The following is a 21457-nucleotide window of genomic DNA, read 5'->3' on the forward strand; positions in this document are numbered from 1 at the left end:
CTCTGGATTTGTCTCCTCAGACCCATCCACTCAGCTCCTACAATGCGCCAGACAGAGTCTCAGGCCATGGCAATAAACCAACTCGGCCGTGGCCCTTACGAGTACCCAGGGGCCAGGGGAGAGGTGTCTAGCCGCTGGAGTGGGCACCACGAATCAAATTTGATAAGACATTCCCCAGCATAAACCCCTCCTGGGGGCTTCCGCAGGCCTCTCTCTTCCCTAAGTCTAAGGCTCAGGATAGAACCAGTGTGTGTGTCCCACTCACCCAGCTGGTGCTGGTCCTTGTGACTTTCCTCCTACGGACTTCCCCCCACCTGAAATCCAGTCTCTTGAATGCCTCCCCACTCCAGCACACGTCTGTCTGTTAGATGACTCACCCAGCCCCTGTGTCCCTTCTCCCCAGAAGCCTCCCTGATCCCCATCCCACCCCAAGCAGAACAGGGCACTTTCTCCACAACCCACCAAATCCTGGGTGTGCATCTCTGGACACACTACACACAGGAAATACTGGCTTATAACATCTGTTTCTATATCTGTCTTCCTTCTTTGTCCCCCAAACTAGACTGTGTGCCTTTAGGGCAATGATGGTGTCTCATCCCCAAGCCTGGCACGGTGCTTGGTACAAAGAAAGCTCGATTATATTTGTTAAATATAAAAGACGTGTACATGAGTGCACAAACATCCATGTCTGAGTGCCAAATTAGACCACTTCAGCGGGAAAATGAGAGAGGCGCCAGGGTGAGATCCCCAATAGTGAGAAAGTGGTGCCCTCCTTGCCCAGCCTGCTTCTGCTTCTCCTACATCCAGGAACTGGAATTTATATTTTATCAAGAGACTGGCACTTCCCCTCTGTTCCTGCCCGCTGGACAACGGCAGCAATGGGCAAAGGGCGCATTATCTGGTCAGGCATCTGGGGAGAACTTGTTCCTCCCTAGGGGGAAACTGTCTGTCTGTCTGCCTGCTCCCAGGGTGGAGGATGAGGGTAGGAGATCCAGAGGGAGGGCGCAGAGGACAGGCTTGGGGCTGCCAAGGGTCCCCGAAGGGCCCAGCCGCCTTGGCAGGAAGCCAAACACACCCGGATGTGGTGGGTGGTGAACGGGAGGCGGAGAGTCCCTGCCCTGCCGCGGACACTGGCTGGATGGGTCACTTTCGCGGGATTCCTGCAAATCGCCCAAAACCAAGGCTCTGGCAAAGGGAGTAGAGCTTGGTTTCCCGCTGGTTTCAGGAGGGGAGGAGGCTTCAGTTTCGGGGAAAGGAAACCCTGCAAAGGGAACGGAGATTAGAAAAGACCAGAAACCTCAGTGGCACCAACCTACCCACGGTTGCCCACCACCAACGTCTCTGGCAGCTTCCCGTCATCCGTCCCCACATGCTGCCTCTCCCTTCAGCATTCAGGTGATGCAGAGAGGGGAGCCCTGGCTGTGGGGTTCCAGTTCCAAGTCGGCCGGCCACTTTCTGCCCTTGTGCCCCTGAGCGAGTGGCCTTCCCCTCCTCTGAGCCTTTGTTTCCGCATCTGTAAAATGGGGCCAAGGTTGGAGTAGAGGGCCTGTAGAAGCCCTTCCTGCTGGACTTTGCCAGATCCAGTAGTCTCCATACTGCACGCTCCCTCCTCCACCGCCACTCCCCCCCCACCCCCGCCCCATCTTAACTCCACCCCCACCCAGCAGCCTCGCCCCCCACGCCGGCCGCTAGGGGTCACTGCCTCCCTTTGTCAGCGAGGAGGAGGGCGGCTAGCCCACTCGCCCTGCGCCGGCGGGAAGGCGGCCGAAGGGGCGCCTCCCGAGCCAGTGGGCCTCGGCGGACGCCCGCCGCCCTCGCTGGGGACCCGCCTCCGCCGGGGGCCGGAAGGGGCGCGCGGCCGGGCCGGGCCGGGCCAGGGCCGGGCGGGCGCAGGCGGCGCGTCGGGAGCCAGGAGGGGGTTAACGCTGGCCCCTCCCCCTCGGTCTGACATCACGGCGAGAGCGGCTGAGAGGCTGGAGCTCGGCGAGTGAGAGAAAGAGCGAGAGCGGCGAGCGCGGCGCGAGTCGGCGCCCGGGCAGCTGCACATTGTTGCGGATCGCCGGGACCCGGCAGCGCGAGCAGCGGCAGCGGCGGCGGCGGCGCTGGGTGGGTGTGGGGGGACGCGCGGCGCACCCGGCTGGCCCCTCCGCGCTCGGAGCCGCACGGTCCCAGCCGCCAAGCCGCGCGCCCGCCCGCCCGCCCGCCGCCTGGGCCCCGAGCCCACCGCGCCGCCCGCCCGCCCGCCGCCCTCGGAGGACGGCCGGCCATGGACGCCTGCAAGTTGGAGCCGAGCGGGAGGGCGTGAGCGCGCCGGGGGCCGGGAGCCCGCGCCGCGCAGCCGGGCAGCCGGGCGCGCCGGGGGTGGGTCCCTCTCCCCAGCCCGGCTCTGCGTGGAAGAAGAGGGCGGGGACCGGCGCGGGGAGGAGAGCGGAGGAGGAGAAGGGGGCATGACTCGTGCAACTTGCGGCGGGCATCCACCGAGCCTCTGAGCCGCCGGCGGCCCGGGGCCCGGACTGCGGCCGCGCCGATCGCACCCAGCCCACCCCGCCCCGGCCGACGGCTGCGGCTGACCTGGATCCTCGGAGCGCCCGCCGGCCGGCAGCGATCGGCCTTCGTCTTCCGGACTGGTTTCTGGAGCGCGGGGAGCGCTCTCCTCGCGGCCCCTCTCGCCGGACCCCGACCCCTGATGGCTCGGATGGGGCTTGCGGGCGCCGCTGGACGCTGGTGGGGACTCGCTCTCGGCTTGACCGCATTCTTCCTCCCAGGTAAGCACGTTCCGCCTTTGCCTTTTTCTTCCCCACTATCCATTGCCTTCCCGGGGCTGGGAGCTGGATGGCGGGCACGTCTGGGTTATAGGCAGCGAAAGGAGCCAGAAAAGTTGGGTCACGGCTTAGGTGAGGGGGGTGCGGGTGGCACGGCGGAGAAAGAGAGGATGAGAAGCCCAGCAGCCTGCCCTGCGGGGAAGCGGTTGGATGCACGTCTCTGTGTAGCAAGAACGCACTTTCTCCGCTCAGTTTTTCACAAAAAATAATAATATGTAATAGCGTTCTATTTATTTAATAACCAGCTCTCAGCTCGGGAAGCAGTTTGGAAACACTGTATGTTACATAAATGAAAAATAATCACCGTAATCGCCGTCTCGGGGTATGAGACAACAGCCCCAGGAGGAGGGCGTCAGTCTCGGAGCCCGTGGGCTGTGGGTCTGGAGGGCGGCAGAGGGGCTTCGTCTCTGTCCCCGGCCCCTTCGCCAGACGGCTTCGCGCGCTCGGGCCCCCTCCCGCCCCACGCAGCCCCACGCGGGCGCCGAGAGCCCGCTTCTGCGTCAGAGGCAGCTTCTCGCTCACCTGCGGTTCCTCTCCCGGTGGGCGAGGCCCGGGCGGCGCGGGCTCGCAGCCTCCCGGCCTTGCGCGGGCTGGACTTCGCCTCCGAACTCTGCTCGCAGTTTGGGGGCTCCTCCCGGAGGAAGCGCCGCGGGCTTGGTGCCAGCCAGGTGGCTGCATGACCCACTTTCCCGAGGATGCCCCTCGTGTCCTTCCTCGAGGTGCCGGCGGCCGAGGGGTTAACCCGACGCCCGACCCTCGGGTGGCCCGCGCCGGCCCATCTGACCGGTGGGGTGGGGGCGGAGGCCGGAGGCCGGGACCGGCCGGCAGCGTATTGTGCTGGGGAATCAACTGGAAAATGCGTTTAGGAGGCAAATCCGACCGAGTCCCCTCGCCTGGGTTTAACCCTTTGTGTCCCTGGGGAAGCTGCCTGACTCCTACGGTGGCTGGTGACACCAGCGGGGCCCCAGGTGGGGGTGGCCTGTTCCTCCATCCCTCTGGGAAGAAACCTGAGAGGACCTCCCGCTGGGGCTAGATGGGGTTTCGGTGGGGGAGGGAGGGGGCTTGGCTGGAGCACGTGGTCTGGCCTTAGGGTGGCAGAATCAGGGGTCAGAGTACAGAGAGACCAGCTCCGCGTGGGGGACAATATAGGATCTCCACTGCCGCTAGCAGCAGTCCCTTGGAGATGCCGGAGATGCTGCAGACTCCTGGGCTAGTGTGTTACCCCGGGGTTGCCAGGCTGGCTGCCGAGTTGCGGGGCTCGTGTGCCCCTCTGGAAGGCAGGAATCTGGCCTCGTATTTGGTTCCGTACCAATTCTGCCGCCAGCTTACTGCCAGGGCTCCACAGATCTCGCCGAGTGGCCAATGGCATCGTAAGCACTTTGTAGAAGGCAGCACAAGGGTTCCCCAACCCCTACAGCCTGTGGGGTGCTGCCCTGCTAGGTGTGTGGGGGTGGGGGCACTGCCCATTTCCAGGGGCCTGACTAGTCCCTTCCCTGGCAGGGTGGTCATGGGGAGTGAAGGTCTTCCTCTCACACTGGACCTCCTGGGAAGCCAGCAGGAGCGGAACTCAGGCCCTGCCTAGGACTCCTCTGACCCCTGGGGGTTTGGGCTTCTGGGAACCCTTAACTGCATAGCGTCCACACCAGGATTCTAGGGAAAGGCGAGCTTTGGGAGAGTTGTCGTTGGTCTGGCACACCAGGGGTTAACCTAATTCTGGTTGGACAAAGAGTGGGAACGTTTGGGGGAAAAGAATGAACTCACCCCCAGCCTCCCCTCCTTTGGTTGTTCTCTTCCCCCAGCTTTGTGATACACAGTGGTTAATTCCTTCTTGGAGGGAGCATTGGACGCCTGCCCTGCTCCACCCTGCTCAGGAAGTGGGGCCAGGGAGATGGCACCCTCAACCTGGCTCTAGTGTAGACACTCCCCGTACCAAAAATCCAGATTGAGGGGTAGGAGGCAGACCCAGAACCCCAGCTCAGACAGGCACTTCATAAGCGCGCCTCGACTGGCTGTCATTGTCATGGCTGGCTGGCATCAGGGGCGGCCAGCACTCCTGTACCCTTTGCCGGTGCCCCTGGTCCCCTGCAGAGGGAGGCAGGCGGGTGTGGTGGTGCCCATCTGACACTTAGATGGAGGCCAGTAGGCTCGAAGTCAGCTGCCCACACCCCGGTTTCCACCCCCCTGCCAGCTCCCTCCTGAGTGCTCGCTGCTGCTCCTCTCTGGGGACTTGCCAGCCTGATGCTCTTTTCTGGGTTCTTCTTGGCTGTGTCAGGGAGCACAGACCAGAGGACCCCTCTGGGGGAAAGCAGGTGAGGGCAGCCCCCAGTGTGAATGATGGCCCCCTGGCTAAAACACACACACCACTCCCAGTCTGGCTATTGACGTGTAAACACAGAATTATGTTTTTACAACACAGACTTTACTCCCCGGCTGGGCGGTGAAGCCCCACAAGCTTCTGAGATAACAGTCTGTGGTTCCTACAGGTTAACTCCCAGGAGAGGGCCAGGGGGACTGGGGGCTGCACCCTAAAGAGGGCCAGGAGGAGCCCCAGGGAGGAGGCAGAGAAGCTGCCTTTGAAGCAGGTGCGCAGAGCTGGTGTCCCACCTACACCACACCCTCCCTAATTGGCTTCCCCAAACCTTTTGTCTGGAAAGGGAACACACACCCCAGGTGTCAGGCACACCCTCGGAAGACCTGTCCCGCTGCAGCTGCCACACACCCCTTCTCTGCAGTCCATGCAGAGCTCCCAGAAGGTTGTTTCCTTTGAAACTCGGAGTGTCAGAGCTGCTGGGCTCTTTCCCTCTCTCCCCATTCCTCACAGACAGTCCTGTACTCCAGCTTGCTGGGCTGGACACTGTGGCTAAACCAATTCTGCTGGCCTGGGGATTACAACACGTGTGACAGCGGTCCCTGGGCCGCTGTGCCGTGGAGAGTGCCTCGGAATCAGATTCTGGGCTGAAGAGCCACAGCTGGAGGAAAGAAGACAGTGCAGAGCCTGGGCCCCGCAGCCCTGGCAGAGGAGCTGAGAAGGCATCTCTGAGCCTGAATACCTGTGGCTCGGGGGGCCGGTGGGGGGGGGGGCCCTCGTGGTCCATTGCTGGCCAAAAGCATGGTATTAGTTCCCCTCTCTGCCACCCAGCTTTGCACAATGAATCTACCTCGTTGGCCACTTCCTGACCCAGGCCCCCGTTGAACGCTGCCAGGATGGTGACACCAGCCCGCAGAACCCCAGTGCTAGCGGCTGAGCCAGCGGGCCAGGGCAAGGGGTGGGAGGTCCGGGCAGAGGGTCTGCCCCGGCTGCCGTGTCTGCCGTACTGCCATTGTTTAGCAGCTGACTGATGTTCATTGTTCGGCACAAACAGAAAGCACCCAAGGGAGGTGTGAATATACCTTCGATCTTCCTGATTGTGTCTTTCCTGGTGAACCTGGTACCTTGAATGGCTCCGACCTTGGGCAGAGACAGACAGAGAGGGGGCCTATGTATTCACCTGTTTTCCTGTTCTTGTGTTGTCCGTTTGGGTTTTTTTTATTTTTGTTTTTGTTTTAACTTTGAGTGTTGGCCAGGGTGCCGGGCTGGGATGGACCCTAGCTAGCTGTGGGACTTAGGCTATAACGGTTCCAACAGTCTGTCTGCATGTTGTCTCGCCGTCAGTGTTGAGTGGGTACACGCACACGCGTGTGCAAGGCCTTGTGTGCTTGTGTTGGTAATTTACAATGCTTTGTGCCCGTGCAGACCCACAGATGGGTTCGAGGGCAAGGAGGTGTTTTTCACTGATAATGTATGGATCACCTGGGGACTGGGGCCATAAATAGATATCAGGTGGATATTCACATGTAACTGATTACTTACGTCTTTCCAACTAGGATTTTGTGAGTGGCTCTGTGCCCTGATAATAACCTGTGTCTGTGTCAGAGTGCCCAAGAGGTGATTTGGGGAAGAGACCTAGGATTTGCCCTCAGCCAGCTCCTTCCTAGATGGGCTGTCAGGTCCTTTGTGGGGTGAGCAGCCTCTACACTGGTTGCTGTTCCTGTTCTGTCCTTGGTTTTAGACTGGACCTCCGCATGCTTGCAGGGAGAGGCTCCCCTGGAGAGACTTTGCTCTCTTGTCTCCCTGGCAGATAGCATCCGGAACCTGCTGCTCACTGGGGCCTGGCTTGTCCCCCAGCTTCTGGAGATCCCTGCAGGGCTGGGAGGGGCCCTGGGAGATAGGTTTTTCAGCTACTGATTTGGCATCTTTGCTTCCAGTGTGAATACTTGGGGAGCAAGGGGATCATCTGGGGGGTAAGGGGGGCATACTCTGAGTATTTAAAAAGGGGCATGAGAGTGGGCTTTGGTCTTCCATAAATCACCCTGCAGAACCATATGTGTGCCTAGGTCAGCAACATACATGTGCCTGGAGACACCCTGGCCTGTGCAGCAGAACTCAGCAGCCCCCTTAGTGGAAGTCGAAGAGGGCTCATTCTGGGAGCCCGGGACCCTGTGCCCCAGGTCGGCCGGCAGTTGCTTCTCCCCCGTGATGCCCACCCCTCTCCATAAAGACCAAGTCTTCGAGCCAGCAGCAGATGTGCTGGCTGGGGCAGGAGGTAACTTAAGATCTGAGCAGGGATCACCTTGCAGAGGGAATGCCCCGAGTTGGAGATAACACCCTTTAGTCCAGTTAACCCTTGAAGCTCTGGATTGTATGTGCTGATTTGGGAGGTGGGGAGAGTGAAGAGATAGATGGAAAGAAGACGCATCAAGCCTAACACCTGAGCCCTGACCCTTTCCGCTAGGAGAGGCAAACTTAGGGCAACAGGAGAGACCCAATAAGGACACAGAGAAAGTCTTCCTGACGGCAGGCTGTAGGCTCTTTAGGGCAATGGATAATCCCAAGGTTTATTCTTGGATAGGGAAGGGGGGCAGTGTTACGTATTCTCAGGAGCTCACGGGATCTGTGTCTTTCATGGTCTCTAGGGCAAGACAGCAGCAGTGATCCCAGGCCCTAGTCAAGAGAGAATGGCAGACAGCTTGCTTCCTCTCCCCATGGCCTGGAGAGCACCCCATCTCTGCCGCCCAGCAAAGTGCAGTGGGTGGGCTGGGTTTGAATCCCAGCTCCACGAATTGCTAGCTGAGTAGAAGTGGTTAAGTTTACTTCATAGGCCTCAGTTTTCCCTATCTGTACAGTGGGTTTCTGTGAGTACAGCTTTCCAAGGAGGTTGTAAAGTTTAGATTGACAGTAACAGATGAAAAGTGCTGAGTGCATTGCCAGGCGTGTGATAAACGGGCAGCAAAGTGGTGGCTGCTCCTGCGCTCCGTCCCTCCACGTGGTCCCGACCCCCTCTGCATCTGCCAGTGTGGCAGTGCCACCTCTGTACTCCCCTGGAAGAGCCACTCCACTGCCCGCCCGGTGCTGACCTCACTGCCCTTGTCGCCAGCCAGGAGCTGCCCCACCTGGAAACAATGGTGGGGGCTGCAGCCTCCCTGGGGGCTCAGGTGGCCTGGTGGGCTCCAGGCACCTACATGAGCCCGACCCTGGTGGTCATGGACTCAGGCACACGTGCAGCAGGTGCCGTGTAGCCTTTGTTCTGCTGCACGTCTCCAAGGGGCCCACTGGGCACCTCCCTCACTCCCTGGCTATGGCCCAGTGAGGCTCTGTTGCCCATCTGGAGCTCTGGCTGTGGTAGAAGCCAGGGCGGCAGAGAGGGCCGGGGACTCCGCGCCTGCCTTCCTTCAAAATCCCGCATTTGGGGAGAGGGCAGGCCCCTGGGCCCTCTCTCCAGCAGGCCACTCATCTGGCAGGACGGCACAGCCAGGTCGAGAATCCCTCCTGGCGTCCCCCGCTTCCCACTGGCAGAAAAGCCCCTTCTAGTTTCTCCCGTTGCTTATGGGGTCCTTTTACCCCCATAATAAAAATGTGGCCCTCTTGACAGCTCATGGTTCCAGCGGATCCTCCCAGTAACCCCACGTGAAAGGTATCCCTGGGCCTTTCCATTTTACAGATGAGGAAAGTGAGTCAGCGTAGTAATTTGCTGACGAACTCAAGCCAGTGTGGCCACGTTAGGAGCCGGGTCTTCGGCTCCCAGGCCAGTAGATGAGGCAGCTGAAACGGGCTGCGTGGGCACGCAGCAGAGGTTGAGCCGGGCCACGATAGAACAGGTCCAGTGAGATGATCACGCACTTCACCAGCCATCACCGCTCTCCCCCTACAACAAGCCATAGCTCCCTAGGGAAGTGAGGGTTAAGAGAGGATGTAGGTCAGAGGGTGGCCCAGCCAGAGCTGACCATGGAGCCCAGGTCAGCACCACAGCACCCGATGTCCAGCAATTGTACAATGGGGGTGGGGGGGGTGGGGGGGAGGGAAGGGTGTCCTTCTGGAAGCTAGAGCATCACGCCCTGGAGATCTGGCCTGAGCCATGGGCAGGGCCCTGAGGTCTGAGCGCGGGACCCGAGGGAGGGCAGAGAGCGAGGGAGGGCAGAGAGCGGTGCTCAGAGAGCTTGTGGACTGGCCTGGGGCCACAGAGAGGGGAAGGGGCTGAGATCTGGCAGGCAGAGCCGATTCCCTCTGCTGGGCCACTCCCCACCCAGCTCTGGTCCTCGCAGACCCCAGTTTCATTCCCAGTTTATGAGGAGTCTCATTACCAAGCCACAGACAATAAAACCCGCCCGGCCACTCTGGCCCGGATCTCATTAGAGGACATTAGTTCCGCTGGCGGGTAGCTCCGCTGGGACACGGCTGCAGGCGTGGCCCAGGAAGCAAAACAGGCCAGTGGCCGTGGGCACACGAATGTCCCATTGGGAGTTTGAGTTCGATCCCTGGGCTTAAGAGGAAGGCCTCCTACACTGTGTGTTCCCCAAAGTTGGAAACACTCCTTCCCATCCCCTTGAGCCCCCCAATTCTATCGCTTGCCTGAAGGGGAGAAGGACACAGCTCCCACACCCCAGGGCTGTCCCTAGGAGTGTGCTTTGTCTGGCAGGAGCTGGCTGAGAAACTCAGCAAACCACATTCTGGGGAAGAGGGCCTCTGGAGGGCAGGAGACAGCAGCCCACCCTCACCCCTAGGTCTGAGAGACACATACTAGCCACAGAGATGGAGTCTGGATTCCTCCCAGCCACCTTGGCCTGAATCCTGACCCATCCGTCTGCCCAGAAGGTGGGGGCGGAAGCCTGGGGACCCCACAGTGGAAACATCTTGCTTCCCCTAAAGATGCACTTGGCAGGGACTTGCTGGTCTCACGTCCCTCCCGGAGGTGGAGTAACTTGCCCACGGTGACTGTGATGGAGTCATGGCTGCCCCCTTGGGGTTCTCCCCACCAAAGACGGGATTGCTTCTTGCCTAGCAGGTTCCTGTCCCTGTTGACAGCCCCTCTCCTCTCTTGTGTGCCCCTTCCCCTCCTGCTTTATCTTGATCTCTCTTTCCCCTGCAATTCTGCATACGGGCCGGTCACCAGAATACCGCCAGGGCTCAGTCGCTGTGAAAAACAAGACCAGAGCAAAGGGAAGCCTGCCCCATCGCGGTAGCTCAGTCTTGTGGAGGAAAGTGAGGAAAGAACTGGTTCTTCAGGCACACGAGCTCACTTGTGCATTCCCATGGAGGGTCACGCAGGCCAGCCCACGCTTTGGCTCATGAGCTGGTGTGCCCGCCAAGTGAGTCAGCGGAGATAGGAGGGCTGGTCCGTTTGGGCAGACGAGAGTCAGCCTGGCTCCGGAGGCAAGGGGAGTAGAGACCTGTGTGGGCTCCTAGAGCTCCCCAGGAAGGCCCCGGTCTACCGCTGGTCTTTGGTGCAGGCCCCAAGTGGGACTGGTGAGGCTGCCTCCATGCGCTCCATTCTCTGGGCCCTGAGCAGCGCCCCAAGCACCCCCTCCCTCAGTCCTGGTGGCTTGCGGGCAATTGCCGTCAGCTGCCAGGACAGAGGAAGTTCAAGAAGGTGCCTCAGAGCCAAGCCAGCCTTGCCACCACTTGACGTGGGCCCCACCTCGAGAAGGACTGCTTGCAACGCCCTTCCTCCCGGGACTCTAGCAGCAGCCCCTGACTCCCGGCTTGCGTCTGCCCACGCGGCTTCTTGGACGGACGCACCTAAAGCACACGTGAGAAAGACACTCGCAGGCCCGAGAGCATCTGCCAGCTGCCCCCTGCCTGACTTATGTCTCGCTGCCCTCACCCGCGTGCCAGGCCCACCCAGCCGCACACCCCTGTATGTGTGCCCCTGTTTCCCCACCTTCCTTGTCTAAATACTGACATGAGAGCCACTTCTGTCACGGAGCCTTCTGACGACACCCACCCTGCCTCCAGCTGGGGATGACCTCTCCCATCCCAAAGCCCCCTCGCATCTCATCCATGCCACCCCGTGCCACTAACCACTCTGCATCTTGTTATATGGTTATCCGGACCCGGGGTTTCTCTTCTCCCCGAGACTGAGAGCTCCGAAGGGACAAGTTACGTTACTGATGGATCTCTGTGTCCCCAGGGCTAGTACAGGTTTGGCCACATCAGGGCCTGCTAGTAGACGCCAGCTGGATACATGGTGGGTCACTTGGACAGTTGATGACAATGATAGTAATTACGAACTTCCGTTGAGAGTGCTTGGGGGGGGGGGCAGACACTGTCGTAAACTTCTTACATGTGGTAACAATGTTCCTAACAGCTCATGTGAAAGATACTTCTGTCCTCCCTTTTTCTTTACACGTGGAAAGACAAGGCCCAACAGAGGTTAGGTAGCCTGCCCATAGTCACACAAGTGACTTACTAACTAGTAAGTGGCAGAGCCAAGAAGTTGGGCCTCATGTCCACGATCAGACCACTTAGCTAAGCAGCCTCTCTTGGATGGACGGGTGATGGAGAGAGACAGCTTATCAAGGCTGGAGTAGCACAGGACCTTGCGTCCAGAATGCCCACCTCCCCTGCATATTGTTTACGCCCCTGTTGCCTTTGATGATGCAGGAGTAAGCTGGTGGGAGTTAGCGGTGCTTATCGCGGGAGTCTCCGTAGTCATTCAGCGCTGTATCCTTCGGCTACCTTACAGGTTCTAGGAGCACAATCATTACACTCCTGGTAGGTCCCACTGCTGTCACTGTTATGTCTTGGGGGTATTGATGTGGCTGGGCTGGAGAGAAACGTCTCAATATCATCACTCTCTCATCTCCTGAGCTTTGGGGCATCACTGATGCCACGTGGGGGCCTCCTCCCACGCTTGCCCGTGAGACTAGGGCCAGGGGTAATAATAGCTTCTCCCAAAGAAGCCTCCGGGAACTACCCCCAGCCCATGTTCCCAGGCTGGCCCTGGGTTCTGGGTGGGTCCACAGCTCAGCAAGCTGATCCTATGTCAGCCTATCCTAAGCTTCTGGAAGGTTCTGGTCTCCCCTGCCCTCACCCAGAGATTCCCAAAAGATGGCAAGGGAGGGGCCCCTACCTGGGGAGGTGGGGAGGATTTAGGATGCTCAGCTGTACTGGCTGCTTTGATCCCCTGGGATGAAAGGGCTGGCGCTTCCTCTGCCCCAGGCAGGTTCAGAGCAGGGGCTGGGGACAGAGGCACAGCAGACACACAGCCTAGGGAACTGTCCCAGGGAAGAGGGCCCTGGGAGCGGAAAAAGATCAAGACAGTTCCGAGGGTCGTGGCAGAGGACTGGGTGACCTCCAGATAGCTCACAGGCGGATTGTCCTCTCGACGGTGTCCCAGGGCCAATGCTGCCCTCAGCACACCCTGACCCCTGCAGGCCACCACGTGGGCTCAGGCCTCACAGACTTGCTTAATTAGGAAGGTAACTGGGCTGCAAAACAGTCATCTGATACGTTTCGACGCCAAAGAGAAATTCCTCCTAGACCCTCTGCTGTTCTAGATTACCCATGCTCCGTTAGCTTGAATTACGGCAGAGCCTCTGCGGCCCAGACACAGGCCAGAGCTCGGCGATTGGTTCCTGAGGCTGGAGTCTGCCCTGTGCCCAGGAAGGGCTTGGAAGCAAGGGTAGGACGGAGCCCTGAAGACCCATCAGGCCCCTGTGCAAACCTACGAAGTACATGTCCGCGCAGAGGCCCTGCAGAGGCCCACCTTTGCCCCTTCCCTACCCTGGCGGTCAGGCGTCCTTCCAGAGTTTTGAGTCAATGGCAGAAGCCTTCTGCAGTGGCTCCTGGGTAAAAATTGGAGCGGAGGCAGGGCCAGGCTTCCCCCGAGTGTAAATAAGATCAGAGCAGAGCAGCCGCAGTGCACTGGATTATTTTATTATGATGGCCCACCTCCCCCGCCCCCCGAACTGTCCTCATCTCATTGGCCTAGATAGCTACATCTCTCAGAATGATGGATGGGCCTCCTCTCTCTTCCCAGGCAGGGTGGCCAGCCCTGCTGCCGAGGCGCCCTCCTATCCAGCCCCTTCCCAGATTTATTCCCTGTGTTTATGGTGCCCAGAGAGTAATCAGTGTCCTGGGCCGGCTGAGCACTCTGATTATCTCTGCTCGATTGATGGATGGGTCTTTGGGGAACTTAGGCAATGGCCCCCTGCCTGCTCCTGCCCACCTGCCACCCTTCCCAACCTGAGTCACCTCCCAGGAGTCAGAGGAGGGACCTCCCTGCCTGTCCGGGGGTGGGGGGTGGCGATGGGGGAGGGAGCCCGTAGCACCCCTCCCTGGCACTACAGCGGGGGCGATAACAGGGGAAGGGTCTCTGTGGCTCCCCCTTCCCTCCAGGGAGCCTGGAGGAGGGGCCCACAGGGCAACCAGGCAGCTTGCCTGGGGACCAGTGCTCCCCCTCTGCCCAGGAAATGGCTCGATTCCGCTCTCCCATCCTCACTCCATCGCTCCTACCCCCTGGCACTTGTGTACACAGCTCAAGCCGTAATGATAATTTGTGCTGCTTTATGTGTTTCTTTACAAGTGTTTTTATGTCCTCTGTGTGTGTATGAGAGAGGTTTATGGTGTGTGTGTGTGTGTGTGTGTGTGTGCGCCTACGCATGCGAGAGCGCACATGAGGTCACGTGCTGTGTGTGTGTTTGCTCCTGATTAGACCCCGATTGCCATCTTTCCTCCCACGGAGGTGGGGGGCTCTCCCCCAGTTGCGGGGGAGGGGCAGAGCATAGATACTGGGGGGCGGGAGCAGGAAGTGGGGGTAAAGAGGCAGGCAAAGACCACGACTGTCCCTGGCAGGGTCTGCACTGCCCCCAGCCGCCAGTTAGAGAATGCAGAAGGTCAATCTCAGATCATTGTTTTGTCTGTAGGATCCCAAACAATGGGTTGGACTCTTCTCCCCGCCAGATTGAACCCACTCTTTGTTGCGGGGCTGAGTGGTCTCCGTCTCATACTACTTACATGGGTCCACATGCAGGTCTGTGTCTTGCCTTCTCTGAACTTGAGTTCCCGCCCCTGGAAGGTGGGCCTGCGGCGACGAGAGGCTGAGAAGCGGTAGACAGCCGCACGGTGTGAGGAGCGCGGTGCCTGGCACAGTCAGTCTTCGCACCACCTGGGTATTAGTGTCTGCTGCTTGCCCAGGGAGCCCACATCTAGGGGAGGGTGGGTTCCCCGGGGCTGGGACGCCTGCCCTAGCACACTGCAGGGGCCCTCGGCTGGGTTCCTTGCCACTTGGGCAGGGTACATCACCCACGCAGGCCCCTGGGCTCCTGGAAAATCACCCCCACCTCCAGATGGTCCTGGAAGTTGCCTACTGGTGGCTCTTTGGAGCTATCCTGTGCTCCTTTCCTTAAGAGTAGTTGGAAGCAAGTGCTATGTGCCCTCAGCCAACGAACCCCATGTGCAGGCTTCTGGCCGCCCAACATGCTGGGTGCCTGCACTTGGGGGAATCCCTCTGCCCTGGGTGTGTGGTGGCAGAAGGGGGGTGGACACGTCCATTTCTGCATTCCCTCGACAGTGTGGGCACTGGTGCCTCCTGTGGGCCCAGCGCTGAGCGGGGAGCAGGGACTGAGCACTGAGCATAAATTTGGCCCTCCTGGAGCTCCCAGTCCCACAGGGGAGGGATGGAATCTGCCCTCTAGCCTCACACACAGCAGGTGACACCCGAAGGTGTTGTCACTTAATGCCCGCAGGACGCTGGCCTTGCTGGGAGATGGGAAAACGGAGCTGGGGCCTTGTGGACTAACGCCCAGGTAAACCTATCACTCTTGCTAAGCCTCCCCTGCTCGGCTCTGAAGGCACAGGTGTGATGGGGCATGGGCCTGGCTTCTCCTGTGCCCTTAAAGGCAGGCTCTGCTTCTGAGCCCCTTTGTTCCCCTCCCGCCCCCAGATCTGGGAAGAGCCTCCCAGCTGGGCTGTCAGCTGAGGGTAACCCTGTTCCCTGCAGGAGAAGGCAGGAGAGGATAGACAGGGGAAGTCGGGAGAATCCCAGCCCTAGAAGGAGAAGGGATAATGAAATGCCCATTCACTTCAAACCCCTCAACCCCATCCCCGCCGGTTGGTTGAACATCCAGCTTCAGCATGAATACCCCCGATGACAGGGGACTCAGCACCCTGCACAGAAGCCCTGTCAGCTCTGAGTGCCCCAGATTCTTCTCTGCACTGAGATCTGCATGCCCGAAGCCCCCCGCTCCCCTGCCCTGACTCCTGTCTCTGCCTCCTTTGGGCTCTCGGGGAGCACATCTGATCTGGTGCGTGGTGTCCTTGTGGCGGTTACAGAGGGTCCCCCACTCTCGGTCTTCTCTCCCGGGTGCTTTTGGCCAACTGTGACCCACCGTGCCATCTTAGGCGCTCTCCACGGAACCAGGTTGTCGAGATCTCTAGCAGCGGGTGTGGGGCCCCGAGTGGGGGCTGCTGTGCTCCTGGGGGTTTGGCCTGGGGTCCCGCAGCAGCCACTGCAACCATCTAGGGACCCGGGAGGAGGCAGAGCGGGCTGGCCGCCTTCACGCTTCCCAACCTCCCCCTCACCCCTTCCGAACCCTGTTTTCCTTTGGATTAACAATAAATTGCAGTGAAAGATCCGCTTATCTCCAGTGGGAATTAAGGAATTAAGTTGGTGATGGGGAGAGAAGGGCCTGAGAAAGGGAGCATATTGCCCAGATTCCGGGCACAGAGAGGACAGCGGGGAGGGCCGTGGGGAGGGGGTGAGGAGCTGGACCCTCTGCCTGCCGTCTCTTCACCCTGGAGACAGCGGGAGCAGCCCCTCCTCCTCCCAGCAGCCTGTGCCCTCATGGGGACAGGGGGGGTCCCCCATGGGAGGCAGCGCACCACAGGGATGCCCACGTGGCGTGACCTCCTGGCAGCCTCTCCTGTCGCCCATTAGTGTTTCACGACATGGGGCAGCGGCTCCGTGGCAAGTCGCGGCACTAGGAGGGCGAGCCAGGGCGTGTGGCAGGGTGAGGCACCCCGCCGTCGGACCTGTGGTACAGACGCTGTGATACCGTCTGCCACCCTGCGGGCAGCTCGTCCCCACCATCCAGCCACCAAAGTTACCCTGGCGCCACAGACCCCTCTGACCCACCCACTCTGCTTCTCAGATGAGGCTGAATTAGCCATGGATTCCCGTGACCGTTGCTTAAAGGAGTCATTCACCCCTGCAGAGTCTGGGCCTCTCTTTATCCTAAAGGTAACCCAAAAAGCCTCCTCCTGGAGCCCCAACATGCCTCTCCCCTACTCAGCTCCAGAGCCCCTTCTCCCACGTCCCCCAGGCTTGCCACCCTCCCCATCATCAGACCCCCCCCCCAGCAGCAGCTTTGGAAGCGCCCCCCCCCTTGCCAAACCATGAGGCTAAACAGGGAGATCTAAGGGGTGGAGCTACCCTCCAGAGGGTAGGGTGGGCGTGGGGGGCTGGGATTAGAAGTGAGGAGGGCACGGATCCCAAGGACTACGAGGCTGCCTTCGGGTCATCCAGACCTAGTCCAAATCCGGTTTCCGTCACTGTCATCCCAGGCTGCGCCAGCACCCTCGGCAGGGCTGGGAGTAGGGGTTGACATTCCCCAGCCACAGCCACGGGGTGGGTCCCTGGAAGATAAAGAGCAAGGCCGGGCTGGAGAGAGTCTCTGGGGGAGGCGGGGGGCGGGGTGCGGAGTTCTGGGATGCTTGGGATTTGACACGGAAGGGGTGAAGCCAGAAATGGGGCTCTCAAGTCCAGGAGTCTAGCTGGTTAATAATTAGTAGCTCTGGTTAATCATTGGTGGGTTTTCCCCCAATTTCAGCGCTCCCTCCCCCACCCACACCCCGGCCCTGGGCAGCCCCCTCCCCCAGCTGGTTTCTGGCCTCAGGAGCAAGCGAGTGTGGTATTTAATCTTCAAGAGAGATTAGTGGCCTGCTTTAGCCGGCCTCCCCCGACAGGCTCTTTGGACGCCCCTGGATATTTCCGGCTGGAAGGGCAGGCCCTGCCACTGACCACCCCAGAAGTCCCCTCCAGCTGCTCTCCTGGGCGGCGCCACTGACCCCTCCTGACTCACTTGGCAGACCTTGCTGCTGGCCAGCTCGGTCGCGGGGTGACCCTGCAGGGAAGGCCCCTCTCATCCTTGAGGTGAGGTCAGCAAGTCAACAGATGCTATCTGCACGTGCCAGGTACTTTGTGTCGGGGAAAAAGTACTTTAAGCAGCTCAAACTGAGGCTAAAGGCTTTATTCTGAGGCTCGTGTGCCTTAGGGGGGCACTTGAAGACCAGGTCACTCCTCAAATGGAAGCGGGATCAATGGTGCAGGGGTGAGGAGGAGAGGGAGGCCGTGTGTCCTTGAGTTTGGGTATTTAGGTGACATTTTCACCTCTAACTGCTAGAGACCGTCCTCTTGGGTTGTGCAGGCTTCCGTGCCTCTCCCTCAGGGTCCAGGGCGCTGCCCCACCCTGATGGCTGCCGGAACAGCTCCTTCTAGACCTTTTTCTCTAAGTCGAGTGGTCAGGGAATAGGGAGGTGGGAAAGGAGGCAAGGTCAAAGCCAGGGCCCGGGCGAGCCTCTCCTGCCTGTTTAAATCCTTCCCACGAGCTTGTAGTGATGCACCGTGGTACCCCAAACAGTGTCCTCCCGGCTGGCTGGACTGATGTGCAGAGGAGTTCGAGAATTTTCCGAGCAATTCAAGGATGCACAGGGCTGTGAAGGGGCCACCAAGCCCTAACCTGGGAGAGGCTGCCCTGGGGAAGTGACCTTGAGGCTGGGGCGGAGCATGGGTGTCTGAGCGGGAGTAACTGAAGTGGCAGAGGAGAGTGAGTGGGCCAGCCTGGGGGAGGCCATACAGGGGTGCCCGCGGAAGAGCAGATGGGGGATGGGGGCCTGTGGCCATGTGAGGGCCCGGGAAGGCCCTGTGGAGGGTTTGGGACTTAAGCAAACAATCCCCCAGTCTGTTCTGTCCGATTTCAGCCTGACCTGCACCCCAGGCCAGCTTTCCTGGCGGAACCCAAATTCTACCATTTACTAGAGCTGGGACCCCTCCTTCATCCCCGGTATCTGGTTTGTCATCAGTTCCTAGTGGTTTCATTTCTACAGGACGCCTCCCCAGTCCCAGGACCTGAACCCTCTGAGACATCCTGGGGGCTTCTCCCCATTCCTGTGCCGCCTGCCCACCCCTGCTCTGTCTGAAGCTCTCGCAGGCTGCTGGCTTAAGGACAGATTCCGTGGTCTACGCCGGGTGTCTCAACCCCAACCAGCACCACTGACGTTTGGGGCCAGATCATTCTTCTTTATGTGGGGCTCTATGTATGCTGTGGGGTGTTTGGCCTCCACCCAGTAGATGCCAGCAGCGTCCTCCCCCACTTCCTGCCATGTGACAATAAAAAATGTCTTTAGACATTGCTCAGTATCCCCTGGGAGGCAGAGTTACCCCAATTGAGAACCACTGATCTAGGGTCTCACTGTAGCAAGAACCTACTGTGCTGTCTAGTACTTTCTCTCCTCCCCTCGCCCCAGACACACAGCTCTTTGAAGGAGAGGACTCAGTCTTAAGATCTCTGCAGGCTCTTGCTTAGTGCCTTGTACACAGTAGGTGCTCCATAAATGCACAGTAAACTGATGGGAGCTGGCCGGCTTCCCTCCTTCTCAGCCCCTAGCAAGCTATGAGCTTTCTTCTTCTGCACACCTCTCTGGGTTCTTGGCACTCTGTGTAACCCCCGTAGCCAAGATGTGCAAACTTCTGACGCTTCCCTTTCTCCTGACACCTCCTGTACCCACCTCATGGTGTTTGCAGCAAACAAAAGCATCTTTTCTCCTGGAGTTAACATGTACTAGGTACATGTTATGAGTCAAGCCCCAGGAACCGGGGGGCTCGGTGGCTGCGAGTGTGAAGTTGTGCACGGGTGTGTGGTTTCCGCAAGCAGGTGTGTGTGCTTGGCAAGCCTCTGTGCATGGCAGCCAGACCCCACTCCCAAGGGGCTCGTGCCCTGCGCATGCTGCTTCCCACCTTTCCTCCCACCCGGCCTTTGTTCCCGCTGTCCCTCTGCTTGGTGGGGGCCCTGCCTCATGGCCTGCCTGGCCAGCTTCCTCCCGTCCTTCAAGACCCTTCTCTAATCCCCTGCCCCAAATTCATCATTTCCTCCCCAGTATTTCCATGGCACTCGGCGAGCCTTCCTGCCATAACATAGTAGTGATCGTGCTACTAGTTAATGTGCCCTGTGTCCTTGAGCCTGGAACCGCATGGTGTGCACGTCTGTGTGTGCGTGTGTGTGTGTGTGTGTGTGTTTCTAATTCCTACTTTCTTAATGCACGTTTATGAAATAAATGGAAATAAATTGCTTACTCTGTTTTCCAAAGCATTTTCTTTGTACTGTTCTGAGAGTGTTCATGGCCGGTTCATGGCTTTGCCTCACTTTCTGCACATGCCTTCAGTGTGTTTCCGAGCCTGCGAATGGACACATCTGTATGTGTGTATACACGTACGCACGGTTGCGTTGCACAAGTGTGCTTGTGTGTACACGTACGCACGCGTGTGTCTCTCTTCCAGTGTTCCTGTAGATTTAAACGTGTGTCCCCCAGCACGGCCCCTCTCCACAGTGGTGTGCCCTCAACTTGCAGCGCTCCCCCCACCTTTGAGAAGGGATAAGGACAGAGGGGACGGGGTGGTGACTCTCCTCTGGGCAGCTTTCTCGACCCACCTCCCGGAATGTCCTTCTGACCCCAGCCCCTGGTCGCCGGAAGGGACCAGGTGCTTCCTGTTCATCGTGGGGTGGCCCGGCGCGGGCAGGCTGGGTTTGGGGCCAGAGCCCTCCGTGGCCTAGTCACCTCACACCCCCTTCTCGATCCATCTCTGCCCTGTTTAATTGGAATTTGACTAGTGGAGACCATCTGTTCTATTCCGCCTGTTTCCATGACAACCAAGTGGCTTGAGACTGAGGTTTGTGGTGAGAGAAGTGGCCTGGGGGATGCTGGGAAAAATCAGTGAGGTCCTCCCCCTCCAACCTGCTCCGCCTCGCCTTCTCCTCTCTGCCCTGCCCTGGGGCCCAAGCCCAGAGGAAGAATAAAGCTCTCTGTTGCCCACTAGGGAGTCGGGAGCCCCAGTGTCACCCTCCTGCTCTCTCAGGCTGCTTTGGGCTTCCTCCAGCTTTCATTTATAATCACCGGCCGCCTGTGTAGACTGGGGAGCCGGCCCTACCTTCTGCCCACCCTGGGACCGGAAGGGGAATCAGGGGACATCAGAGCCTGTGGTGTTTGCTTGTACTTTCAAGCCTTAGTGTCCCTTGCCTCCAGACCTCTTCCTCACCCCATCCGGGCATCTCAAAATCTCCTTCAACTGGGGACCGCACATACACACACACACACACACATACCACTGTACAAGCCGCAGAAATTTCAACCCGCTTTTGATGGCTGATGCACCGCCCCCCCATCCAGGTGTCCGGGGAACCTCAGTCCCCAGACCTTCCAGACGACAGGGCTTTGAGAATGGAGTCCATGGGAATGAGTGCTCGCTCACAGCCCTGCTGTGGACACTCAGGACCACCCGCCCCCCCGCCCTACATGCCGGGCACATCGAAGAGCTCGGAACCCAGTAAAGAAACGGGGCGGGGGGCGGGGGGAGCCCTGCTGCGGGATCGTCTCGGACGCGCAGGAGCTCAGATAGGTCTTCACACACTGGGATGTGAGCAAGCCTCTTTCCCTCCTATTTCTGGACACTTCTGTTTTCATGGTGTTATTTTCTGCCCTAATTTCCCCGTCTATGGCAAAGCCTCTTCCCTGCCTGCTCTACTACCAGGGGATCTGCCTGTCTTCAGAAATAAGTGGCGTGCCTTGGTCAGGTGACCTGTCTGTTGGTCAGGTCCCAGGAACAAGGTGCCAGCCACGCCTCTTGCCCATCGGGGTAAGGGGAGCCGCCCCCGTGGAGCAGTGGTCCCAGGATCTCTCCCCTGCGCTCTAGCCTAGCATAATCCCTCTTGACCAAGGGAGGGAGGAAGTTGACAGGCAGTAGTGGGTCATGGCTCTGAGCAGCTGTGCTGAGCGGGGGTCCTTCCGTGTGGGGGTGCCGCAGCCTTGCGGAGGCCTCCTAGTGGCGGCCTGCCTCCCTCAGGGCAGGGGTGGGCTCTGGCTCCCCACCATCCGTCCCACTCCATAGCCTCTGCTTTTTTTCTCGATAGAATTCACCGGCCGTAAAAGTCACCCTTTAAAGTCAACTTAAAGTTGCAGTGGGGTTTAGTACATTCCCAGAGTTGGGTGACTGTCACCACTTGCTGACAGAGAATGTTTCCATCACCCCAAAAAGAAACTCTGTACGCCTTGGCAGCTGCTCCCCGTTCTTCCCTTACCCGCCCCACCCCATCCCCTGCCAACCACG

General features: G+C 59.4%; 1 protein-coding gene across 2 annotated transcripts in view; it reads left to right on the plus strand.

Annotated features, from left to right (window-relative positions):
- The first annotated feature begins 1979 nt into the window (after nt 1-1979).
- The window catches only part of NECTIN1 (nectin cell adhesion molecule 1), a 63906-nt gene continuing 44428 nt past the window's right edge, over nt 1980-21457 (plus strand). For both annotated transcript variants that reach the window (XM_080817838.1, XM_080817839.1), the window contains exon 1: nt 1980-2765. In XM_080817838.1, the coding sequence (XP_080673964.1) occupies nt 2687-2765 (79 nt within the window). In that variant the 5' untranslated portion in view covers nt 1980-2686. The remainder of the gene's footprint in view (nt 2766-21457) is intronic.

Source organism: Martes martes (genome assembly GCF_963455335.1).
Source record: "Martes martes genome assembly, chromosome: 10".
Classification (NCBI taxonomy): domain Eukaryota; kingdom Metazoa; phylum Chordata; class Mammalia; order Carnivora; family Mustelidae; genus Martes; species Martes martes.